Source organism: Diadema setosum, chromosome 4 (assembly GCF_964275005.1).
Source record: "Diadema setosum chromosome 4, eeDiaSeto1, whole genome shotgun sequence".
Classification (NCBI taxonomy): domain Eukaryota; kingdom Metazoa; phylum Echinodermata; class Echinoidea; order Diadematoida; family Diadematidae; genus Diadema; species Diadema setosum.
The window spans coordinates 40362890-40376044 of NC_092688.1; the positions used below are offsets into that span (position 1 = coordinate 40362890).

The window sequence follows — 13155 nt, forward strand, 5'->3', positions numbered from 1 at the left end:
CATTGTTATAAGATTTGAATATGAGGCACTGTAGTTTAGTATGTTGGGTTTTTTTTATCAATCTGCTATGGTTAAAGTGATCTAGTGAAGGAAACCTAAAGACATTTGAAACTGACTCTTTTCCTTTAGTCTTGTTAAAGCAAACAAACAAACAAAACAAAAAACAAATCGAAAATCCTTCGCTTCTTTAACTTCAAAGTAGAACATGATTGCAGCACATGTAATTATAATCATAATCATGCGAGCGCCGTTTTCACAGCAGTTTAGGCACTACAACTTGCCAACTGACACAGAGTGGTATGCACGTGTAGTAAATCGTTTTGAACATTCATTGACATTGGAACATTTCACAAAAGCCCCCATTGTCTTCGCTCTGCTATTGTACGCACGATGTTATGATACATTCCGTATCTTCGAAGGGTGCTCAATGCTCATGACATTCTCATGGTATTGAAACAGAAAGCAACAACAACAACAAACGTCTTGTCTGCATGAGGAGTGATGTCGGTCTATACACCCCAGCTCATACTCACGCGTATGGACACGTCTTTGAGTCGTCTACAAAGCTTGAAGTCCGACCATTGCACGGAGTACCATTTTCTGCTGTCATCTTCACTATCCGTTGTTGTCCGCAGGGTCGATGGTGTTTCTTCTGAACCTGGACAACATGAATAGCGATTTTATGAATCTTAATCCTTGAAAAGCGCGAGATGTTTGCATTTGCTGTAAATCTATTGCAGAGTCTGTCCCAAAATTATTATGCAGAAATGCAGGCAGAAGTGGTTGATTAACACAATGTGGATCGTACGTATACAAATACTACTATTCGAACGTCGAGAACGTTATACAACACCCTATCTTATTCGATTAAATTACTGTTTTTATGAAGAAAAACAAACAAAAAACAATCAAATGATTAAACATAGAAAGATAAAGCGACACCTCTATGCAATACGGAGCTAGGATCGCGTTTTCGCCGAATCTTTCGAACAAGAAGAAACAGGATTAATACGGCAACTGGTATACCAATGACGAGTCCAACGATGAGACCGACATTATCACGTTTTCCTGAAATTTGACAAAGACACAGCAAAATCGCGTTATTCAGTCATTACATGAGTAAGAAGGCGTGAAACAGTATCTCGATAAATTTACATCATCAACACATTTTGCGTAGTGCCAAAAACGGAGTTGACTACACGGGTAAAAACCATTCTACACAAAAGTGCCTGACCCTTGTCTTTACTCGGTGAAATTCATTAACGCTTTTCTTAATATGTATTTTTGAGAGTGAAAACGACTGTCATATGATTGTGTTGTCAAACAATTACATTTACTCAATACTGCCAACTCATATTAGACTTCCCCTTGACAAATCAGATTCAAAACATTTTGTTGAACAATTCTTATTCTTATCGTTGTGCATACTTTCTGGTAGGGAGGTCAGAATAAGTATGATAATCATTACTCGTTATAATCAAGAACCACAAAACTGACACCTTTTCACAAACCTGATATTGTACGTGTAGGCAGAAGAGTGATTTCTTTAGTTGACGATCCATTCACCGCGTCACCGGCAGCTATGCACGCGAAGGTTTGCTCTGTCCCGTGATTGGCCGAAATACTGATTTTCTCGAACCTCTCGTACGTGTCGTCAGACAGTGTTGTCTGCAGCGAATCCATGGATTGTAGTCTCTCTCCAGACTTATCGGTCCACATCATAGAAATATCAGGCTTGAATCCACTCACGACACACGTGAGTACAATGGAAGTAGCGTTGGAGGGAGTTTGGTACATACATCGAGTTTTACTGGACTGACTCTTATTGACGCATTCCTCAATTATATGGCTTGACGCCATCGCTAGGGAAACATGAAATTCATAAGATGCACGCAGTTTATTCTGAAATTTATCTATCATATATATATATATATATATATATATATATATACAGTGTATATGTTCATCTTGGAAATTTCCACGTGTTGGACTTCGAATGTTGCTATGAGTATAAGAAGAACGAGTCTCAAATAGTGTCAAATACGCCATGGATCGAAAAAGAAGGTTCTTTTTTATTAAAAAATTTTCAGCCTGCCTCAGGTCTTCGTCAGTGTAGTGTACACTACACTGACGAAGGCTTGAGACAGGCTGGAAATTTTGCATTAAAAAAAAAACAAAAAAAAACTTTCTGTTGGATCCATGGCGTATTTGAGACTTGTCTTCATTTAATTATAGGCCTATATATATGTGACCCTGCACCACAAAACAAACAAAAAGTCCCCAGACATGAATTTTTAGTTAAGACCATATTCTGAAAAAACAGACTTTAAGCTTCAAAATGATGTTAACTCAAAACAAATGGGCTCTCCTATTCTATCTAGATATTGGAAAGAAAGCACAAACTCAGGAAAAGTGTGAACTGAGAAAAGAGGCTCTGAAGTACAATGTCTATTCAAGCGCTCTTACCGTGCTGGCTGTGCGATGAATGGGACAAAAACACGAAGTAAACCACCTGAGTAACAACAATGAAGGGATTTTCAGATTAAATTGAAATTAATCATGCCTCATTAACACATTCTGTTCATAATCAATGCCAACTTTCAAAGCAGTAGCACTATCCTTTCAAAAATTATTAGAGTTGAAAGTGAAGAGTACATAAAACAAGTATATTCTCATGTCGAGACCTGCTAAGCTACTTTGTTTTCATACCTGCAAAATTCCATTTCTGTCTCTGCCATCTCATTAAAGAGTTATAACCATACGGTTTTCGTCTTTTATTGACGTAATGTATCTTGTGATGTTGGTCAATGATTGCCCCATATACAGTGTACATACTTTAAGTGTGATATTATACAAATGATGCACAGGATAGAGTGTGTTAGTGTAGGCGTGGTGCACTCGAGGGTATTTACAATTGTGAAACATGCACGAGGCGAAGCCGAGTGCATGTTGCACTACATTGTAAATACCCGAGAGTGAGCTACGCCTCCACTAACGCCACGAAATAATCCTGTGCGTCATTTGTTTTATAAAATGGGTCGAAAATTCGAAAACTAACATCATTTTTCAGCGTTTTTCACGTACCTTTGTGGGTCAAGACGTCCGAAGACGTTCATCCCAAACACTTACGCACGTCGCACTCGCGGAAGTCCCGCACATACAGTATAAGTATAATGGGGGGTTGGGTTTCCGGACACTTAAGTTCCCGCATGAAAACTTAGTTATTTTACATAGAATATGCACCCTTTACCTTAAAGACTTGATATAGACTCCTCATATAGGCCTACTAGACAACATACTCTGAAAACGGCGTGAGAATTAACCTGCTAAATCGTTGGATTTGCTCTTCAAAGTGACTCCATGTACGCTTCCGGTCCCATAACGCTTGGTCTACTGTACTGTACAAAGTGTACGTATAGTAGAGTATACGTACGTACGCCAATGTTATGCACAAGGGAAGACAGGCCGGCCGGCCGGCAGCCCGAACTAGAAGTTGTTTACAGGTCTGACAGCGCGTATGCATGCAATTCATCAAAGGAGCCGCCGCGCGCACAGACGATCGGCAATCTACCATAGGATTACAGGCTGTGCAATTGTACTGAAGTAAAGGAAGGAGGTGTGTCTCATTTCAGCGCTTCCTATTGGCTACATTCTTGAACCCATTTTATAATATACAAATGATGCACAGGATAGAGTGCGTTAGTGGAGACGTAGCGCACTCGAGGGTATTTACAATTGTGAAACATGATGCACTACATTGTAAATACCCGAGAGTGAGCTGCATCTCCACTAATGCCACGAAATAATCCTGTGCATCATTTGTTTTATAAAATGGGTCGAAAACTATCAGCATTTTTCACGTACCTTTGTGGGTCAAGATGTCCGAAGATGTTCGTCCCAAACATTTACTCACGTCGCACTCGGAAATCCCGCACATAGATACTGTACGTATAAGAGTATACGTACGCCACACATGTTATGCACAAGAAAGGCCGCGCGGCCGGCCGGCAGCCCGAACTAGAAGTTGTTTACCGGATTGACAGCGCGTATGCATACAATTCAAAGGAGCCGCCGCGCGCACAGACGATCGGCAATAGGATAACACGCAGTGCAATGGGACTAAAATAACCAACGCACACGTGACTCATTTCAGCGCTTCCTATTGGCTACATTCTTGAACCCATTTCGCCTCGTGCATGTTTCACAATTGTAAGTACCCTCGAGTGCGCTACATCTCCACTAACGCCACGAAATAATTCTGTGCATCATTTGTTTTATAAAATGGGTCGAAAACTAACAGCATTTTTTCACGTACCTTTGTGGGTCAATACCAGTCAGCTACATGTAGCACTCGCTGAAGAATCAAGATGTCCGAAGATTTTCGTCCCAAACATTTACGCACGTCGCACTCGGAAATTCCGCACATATAAGGACTGTACGTATAAGAGTATACGTACGCCACACTTGTTATGCACAAGAAAGGCCGGCCGGCAGCCTGTTTAGCCCGAACTAGAAGTTGTTTACAGGATTGACAGCGCGTATAGTAGCGCGCGACGCACTTGTAACAACTGATTGAGTGCGCACTGCTAGTGTAAACATTGTGACGTCAGGCCGTGCATGTTAGTGAGAAATTAATGCAGGCACACGTGACTCATTTCAGCGCTTCCAATTGGCTACATTCTTGAATCCATTTTATTATATACAAATGATGCACAGGATAGAGTGCGTTAGTGGAGATGTAGCGCAATCGAGGGTATTTACAATTGTGAACATGCACTACATTGTAAATACCCGAGAGTGAGCTGCATCTCCACTAACGCCACGAAATAATCCTGTGCATCATTTGTTTTATAAAATGGGTCGAAAACTAACAGCATTTTTTCACGTACCTTTGTGGGTCAATACCAGTCAGCTACATGTAGCACTCGTTGATGTTCGTCCCATCAGACATTTACGCACGTCGCACTCGGAAATCCCGCATATATAAGTACTGTACGTATAAGAGTATACGTACGCCACACATGTTATGCCCACAAGAAAGGCCGGCCGGCAGCCCGAACTAGAAGTTATTTACAGGATTGACAGCGCGTATAGTAGCGCGCGACGCAATTGTAACAACTGATTGAGTGCGCACTGCTAGTGTAAATATTTGTGACGTCAGGCCGAGCATGTTAGTGAGAAATTGATGCACGCACACGTGACTCATTTCAGCGCTTCCAATTGGCTACATTCTTGAACCCATTTTATAATGTATTTTATGGTATAGACTACAACACTCTCGTACACGCGTAACATTCCAAACAGTAGTCTAACACATTACTCTTGCAAAGGAAAGCTGTTGCACTGTGGCAATGATGGTTTTAGCCAGCACAGACATCCCTCCTTCGCAGAACTGAAGACATTAAGTGGAACTTATAATCAATAATATCAACATTAAAATATCAACATGAAGATTGTTAAAATCCATCACCTGCCATGAACAGCGGACTAGCGTACCACTTTAACAAGGAGCAGCATATTTTCTGGCCGACAAATTCATTTTATCTTGGTTTATTATGAAAATCACACGGCTTCACAGTGATGATTTCAATTACAGCAAACTAAAGAAAAGCTGTATTTACCACTGTTCCTTCTGTTTAAAATAGAATAACAGATGAATGTGTATAGGTGAAATAATGTTGTGTAATGATACACAAAATTATGACTACCTCTTCCCATATACCAGTTCACCTCCACCAGTCAATGACCCCTACCAATGCTCTCTCATCCAGTGAGTCATCGACCTTCATCATCCCTTGAGTATACATTGTTCATCTAGCCCCATCTAATTTACGACCAGGCTAAGCCAAACCTAAACATCCTGCCGTTCCCCCATTGATTACTTAGAATTGTTGTTCATTCCAAATCCAAGAATACTACCTCCTTAATAAAACTAGTCCCGCCTTTGTTCCTATAACAACCAAAGTTTTGCCAAATTAAAACCCCTCTTTAACATGAAGACTCCACCCCCATTCACCCATTCATAGTGTGTCACAACAGTGTAACCAGTGACCAATGTGTAATCCTCGTAACTGAATGTATGAAGTGAAAGTTGTATAACATGCAGAGAAGGAGACTTGGATTCTGACGCTCTAAGAGAGAGGATCGCTCTGAAACGCCTCTCAAATAAAGTGCACATGGAAACATAACTGAACTGTGTCGCCACTCATTTCTACTGTGTGTACCTCTCAAATTATTAACCGATCCCAAGTAGCTAAACACCGCTACACAACAATAAAATTAGAAAAATCAAAGACAAATACATGGATTTCATAAGAGAGGAAAGCAAATCCCTTTTTCATAAAATGATTAACAGGCAAGTCACCCTGCCATCATTACTATTTACTCCTTTAGCTGTCTCTTCCACTGACTGTTGCTTTGATTTCATCAAATTCTCTCACAAGGTAATGCAAACCGATGAAAAAAAAAACTGACCTCCACATCATGATGATACAAAAAATCACTTACAGTTGACCTTCAAATGGACAGAATTTTCGATATTCTCGAAATTCTTCAGTAGCACGCGGCAAACGTAATGACCCTCATCTGCAAACTTCAAATCGGTGATGGCAAGGCTGAAGTTCTTGTCAAATTCAAATCCCTCCTCCAAGCTTTCAAAAGTCCCATCGCTATATTCAGCCTTGGGAGCCGGCTGATAAAAGATGCTCCCCTTGACCCAGGCGACAGCTGCAGGCTCCCCTTGGAAGTGACATGGCAGTCGGATGTCTTCCCCTTTCCATCTCTGAACGGTGGAGACAGTGTTGACCACTGAGAATGAAACGATGGATATTTGAATATTAGCAAGTGTCTTGATCTCCTCACACAACTTCAATTGTTTCCCTAAAAGAGAAGCTACAAAATGAAGATTCTGAAATTATTGCCAGAAAACTTATCCCAAAATTTAATGAAGTGGTCAGTTACAGGGATAGCGATATTTCAGTTCAGTTCACTTCAAACTTATTTCGTTTTTCACAAGAGCATAATATATAAACACAAATCTCACATTCTCCAGGAACAAAAATAATGCATTGAAATTCATACAAAGAAAACAATATTTGAAAACTTACAGTAGGAATGCATTACAATGGTTGCTGAATAAACGAACGTCAAAATAATTGTCAGTATGCATTGTGTGAAAAAAAAAATCGGACAGACCAACTAAAAAGACCAAGCTTGTAGAGTGTGGACCCTCTGGGATTCTTGTAGTATGGGTGTCAAAACCAGATTTTGGACTTTACCTTCAATTCTTTTACCGTTCACCAAGTAATTCTTGATGGCCTAGACCCTATTTCGAAAGTGTCGATCTAAATCTTTAGATGGTGCAAATCTTATACATCCTTTAAAGTTTTGAGACATTCAAGATGGCCTCAAATATGGTCGCCAAAATTTCATATTCCTGTTTCCTCATAAATGGTGGAAAATCGAGTGTGTGACAGAGAGAAATACAGACAACAAACAACTAAAAGTAACAAAGAAAATCAATTTCCAAATGCACATACATAGGAGTAGGCCCTTACGTGTACGAGATAAAAAAAAAATAAGACAGTGCAGATATAATGTATCTGCACTGATGGAGAGATACGAAGATGCTTCCTTCCAAACTTTGAGGAAAATGATGACATTGTTATCCCTATCCCCGCATATGAAATTACCTCATAAATAAATGACCATGAATAGCGCATAAGATTATCATCTTTCATCTAGTTGTAATTTCTTTTTAGTAAACTCTAGTTGTGGCACTAATGGATTTTACCTCAATGCAGTGAGCCCTGTTTGCTGGCTCAATTGAAATTAATATAATTTCGAATAACTTTGTTGCCCAACCCCTGTTCTAAGGTGAATCCATACAAACAGCAAAAGGGAACTTTAAAAGCCACATAGGGGTAGATTATTTCGTCAAACAAAACTTATGAAGTTTTAGAAATGAACAAGTTTTACACAGTTTCTTGAAACAGAAGACGGCCATTGGCAAATAAGATGAGGGGATTCTGTCGTCGCTAAAAGGTTTTCCGTTGACCTACCTATAAAATCCTCACTCAATTCCAGTTATGAAAATATAGCGTAAAACAAAAGTTGAAATAGTTTACGCTTTTTTAAACAAGATGTTGGTACGTTGGCAGGTTGGTTGGAATGTCTTTACAATGATGAATTTAAGAAGGAGGTGTCTATTGTTACTACACTATCTACGATAAACAGTAGTGTATTACACCTTCTGTACAAGTTAGTATATATAGAAGAATTGAAAAGTCCTAAAACATCAAGAAAGCATATACGAGCTACCGATTTGGAACAATGAAGTATCCGAGCTCATGTGGTTTGAACATGAGTATAATGAACGTCTCATTGCGGGAGAGGTATGATATTCCCTCATACCTGATTATGTCTTGCTGACTCCCAAAAATCATATCAATTACAACTTAACTTAAACGACCCATTTCAGACTTTATTCGCAAGATTATATTTTTTTACACATGTAACTTTTTTGTTAATTTTAGATTGTCAAAATATTACAAAAGGTATACGCTTACATCGTTGACTAAAACGAAAATGAACGGTATTACGCAATGTACAGATCTTAAAAATGGAAAAACAGAAAATCGTTGGAGAAATATGGAAAACAGAAATTTGCCATAACCGATTCAACAATCGATTCAATTTGGTTATGCATAATTCAATAAGATGACAAGAGATTTTACATGGAAGAACTCTGCATCAAAAAGCAGACCTTCAAAGTGTGACTACCCAAAGCAGAATATCAACCTTATTATCGATACAGGTCTCATATAATAGGCCTACCATGCCTACCGGTGAAGATGAGCATAATACTTATACACTACAAGATACAAAAAAAAAAAAAAAAAATATATATATATATATATATATATATATATATATATATATGCAGGAGAAAGGCAGTGCAGCAAGTAAAAATGTAAAATTATAAGGTATGAAATAAGATTGACAACTGAAAGGAGATAGGTCAATTCGCTAATCGAATATATAATACTCAGAAGAATTTGTTTGATTTTCTTGCTAAACTTGATATAATGTTGTCTACTCTATAGCATCGGATAACTTATTCCATGCACTTATCTGGAACGCAATGCCTTAATCTCTTGTAAACTGTTATAGGATTATTTAAGCTTTGACGCAAGAACGTCATGTCGTCGTAATCATAAATAGTTATCAAACATAGGGCCTAGTTTAATGTGATATTCAAATATGAATATAGCTTCTTATAGAGTACGAATATCTACAACTTACTAAGGTTGTTTTTTTTTTTTTTTTTTTTTGGTTTTGTTTTGTTTTTGTGTTTTTTTTTTTGGGGGGGGGGGTTCTGTAAAAAAAAAAAGTTTGTTCAATTAAAGATAATAATTTGTCTAAAAGAAACGTTCCCTGTAAGTAGTCATTTGTTAAATGATGGTAAAGTTTTGGTTGAGATGGGGCTTCAGGTTTCCAAGTCTTTTGTGAGATAATGAGAAGCATCTAATATGAAATACGAAAACGTATACAATTCTAAGAGGAATTCAAAGCTTATTTGATTAAACTTGCTTTGAAATGGCTGAAATATCCAAAAACAGACATTTCCTTTATACAAAATTTGATTTGGGACCATTTTTTTCTAGGACCACTTTGTTTTACTCTTTTTTTTTTATATCTCAGCCTGTTTCAAACCGATTTTCATCAAACAAACGTTGCATTCCTCTTAGAATTGCGTGCTGTTTAATATCTTAGGAGTGGTTTCTCACTATCTCCCACAAAAGTTAAAATCTAAATCCACTATCTTAGCCAAAATTGTAGCCATAATTCCTTTGATTAGTTCTGAAATAATTGCTATAATGAGATAATTTTTGTGATTTCCAAACAAAGAAAAACACAGTTATACGGCAAGCCTGGTATAGCGAGGTAAAGCGAAATCTTTTTGGGTAAATTTTTGCCCTTTCAGAATTCTAATGGTTCTATATTGTATGATATGGGGCCTACTTAAGCATATTTTGTGGGCTGAGCTGCGTGATGAAAGTATTTATGTGCTAGCTTCAAGCATTTCAAACATCTATAAGACTAAATTGGAAATTAATTGTAGTAAAGACTTGGAAGAAAAATGTGCACTACTCTATACTTCTTTTTTTTTTCTGATACAACCACATTACATGGAAACTAATTGCTAGGCCCGTATTTTGAATTTTGCTAACTTAAAAATCTAAAAATAATTGGAAACTTCAAAAACTATCGATTTGTTTTATGAACCAATGTTCTTAGATTGAAACAAGAAACACTGCTAAACATGCACAAATCACAAATACATAATTTTCAAAATGGTCCAATGTTTAGGGGCTAAACAGAATTTTGTTCCATTATTGACCAATGTCATATTTCGTAATAAAATTTTTGCCTGCAAAAGGAATCAAATCCCTTACAACTAGAAAACAGGCAAAAGGCAAGTCTAACGTTTATATTTCATAATTAAGAAATAAATTATTTGATTAGAATTACCAAATTTCAGCCCTATGAACATGGAGGTACGTTACACTTCATGCTATGGACATCTTCTTACCTAAGAAGGCCGGTGTACGTGTAGGGCAATTTCATTGTCAGTTTTATAATAGTGTTTGGTTACCTCTATGCTAATGCCATAGAGTCAGTACCCTTTTCAAAGAATTTGCAAAGATGGCGGCCTTTTTTAACATAATTTATATGCTAATTTCAAAGTTCTGTTATGCCCCCAGGGTCCGCTATGCCCCACTTTCCCCTTCACATGCACCTTATGCATGGTTATCATGACGTAGCAGGCGTGAGGCAATTCTGATGATGTGATTGGCTCTCTATTGGGGAATTCCCAGCGACCTCTACAGCGGTCGGCGACAGAGGTCGGTGACAGAGGTCGGTGGGAATTCCCAATCTTCACGCACGCTCGCATGGATGCCATAGAAGATGTGTTACATCGTGGAGGTAGAAAAACCCAGTTTCTACAGCCATGGCTACACACAGCATGCATTATGCAGAACATGTCCGAACCTTCCACATACAACACACGCTTACTAGAGCCACATTTCAATGTACCAGTTCACAGACGATCGTGACACAGATCTCATGCAGAATAACATGTAGAATTTGAACATTCATTGAGAAACATATTCTTTAAAGGGCGAAATCATCTATTTACACATAAAAGGGAGTAATTCGTCAGACCCGTAATTAGGAATTTTATTGGAGGGGGGGGCTCACAATTAGGAAAAGCTAATTTTAGCTCAAATTATGTTCGTTTCCGTTATTTTACACGTACGAGCAATACCAGGGAGCAAGGGGGGGGGGACTGCGACGTTATCAGTGTTAAATGAATTACGTTTCTTCTCTTCAATCCACATTGTATGTCTGATTATTCCTGTCGTGTAGAATGTGAGATGTATGTTATGCTATTTTTGAAAAAAGTGGAGTAAACTTGATCTTGAACTTTACAAATACAAAACTCAATTTGATTTGATTTGATTTGATTTGATTTGATTTGATTTGATTTGATTTGATTTATTGGTTTCTGTTTTATCATTGTACATGCACATTACATGTGTATATGCATACATAAACATAGTTGTTCACAATTTTTTTCTTCATTGCCTTTACACAATGTACAGAAAAACGTATGAGCAATACAACAGTTAATACAGTGGGGCTGTAGCGTAAGCGTTGCTTGATATGCGTGCAGCCCCCGTACATAATACAATTTGTACACATAGGAAAGAGAATAGGAAGAAATTGATCGCGGAAATGAAAATATTCCAATACTCTTTTCCTCATAAAACACATAGTAGTTTTATAGTATAAACAAGAGTAGCAGTAGTAGTAGTAGTAGTGAGCATAGTCGAGGTAGAAGAAGTAGTAGTAGTAGTAGTAGTGAGTATAGTCGAAGTCGAAGTAGTAGTAGTAGTAGTAGTAGTAGTAGTAGTATTTTTTTCTTGTATCTTCCTTGATTCTGTATGAAAATTTTCCCTGAATCAAATATAAAACTGAATTTCAATTGTGAAGAAACGAGAAATATTTGCTAAGTGATCTGATGAAATATTTTATTACTATTTCTCTAATAAAACACAAAGTATTAATAGTAGTTTTTTAGTGTATCTTCTATAATTCTTTATCTAGAATCACAGTCTTTTATTTCATTTCTGCGTTTCTAGTTATTTGCCTAAGTTTCATTATAGTACATTATATTTCTTTTACTTTAACAATCATGTCATGGTAAGAATACAACTCAACCCCACTCCCCCTACATGTTGACATGCATTCAGTCTGCATACGTCATATCCGTATCCGTGCAATTACCCCCAGAGGGCAATTACCCCCCGGCTAAATACTGGTTAGTGCAATGGTAAGGTTAGAGTTAAGATTAGGGTTAGGGTTGGGTTTAGTGTTCGGAGTTTGGGTTATGGTTAGGATTAGTTTCAGGATTAGGATTAGGGACAGGGGAAGGGACCGGGGTAATTGCCCAGGGGGTAATTGCCCTAGACCCCAAGTTCAAGTTGATTTCATTTCATTTCGAACAAACAAAATAATTATGAATATACAATGAAACACTCGTATACACAGATGTCAGGAAATCAGTTCCACATGCGATGAACAGAATAACATTGTAAAAGAGATACAGGTAAATTATCAACAGACATATAAATCGTCGCTGAATCCACGAACCGGCACACGCGCACCGCCGGTGCGCGAAGTACATTTCGAGTAAATCGCATTTAAAGATTTCTGTTTTTTCAAACTATTAGTAAGATATGTTAATGGAATTGATTTTCAATAAATTTCATTGTGACGTATTAGAAGAATCTGCTCTTTCTTGCTATACATAAAAATCCTCCCAGTGATGTAAAATATGCACACAGTAAGGCTATAAAGTTGTGTGTCGTTTTGTGAAAACTCCAGACTAGGTCCAAAAAAATCCACGAACCGGCACACAGCGCTTAGTGTCGCACATCGCGTTCAAGATTCTCCGCAAAATAAATCCACGAACCGGCACACAGCGCTTAGTGTCGCACATAGCGTTCAGGATTCTCCGCAAAATAAATCCACGAACCGGCACACAGCGCTTAGTGTCGCACATGGCGTTCAGGATTCTCCGCAAAA

The 13155-nt window shown here is 38.0% G+C and overlaps 1 protein-coding gene across 1 annotated transcript; it reads right to left on the reverse strand.

Moving 5' to 3' along the window:
• Nucleotides 1-509: 509 nt before the first annotated feature.
• On the reverse strand, nt 510-1860 carry LOC140227871 (uncharacterized). Its single transcript, XM_072308258.1, has 3 exons — nt 1512-1860; nt 943-1068; nt 510-658 (listed from the first exon to the last, which is right to left on the reverse strand). Exons 1-3 carry the CDS (start codon nt 1858-1860, stop codon nt 510-512), a joined length of 624 nt encoding a protein of 207 aa, XP_072164359.1.
• Between the last annotated feature and the right edge of the window lie 11295 nt (nt 1861-13155).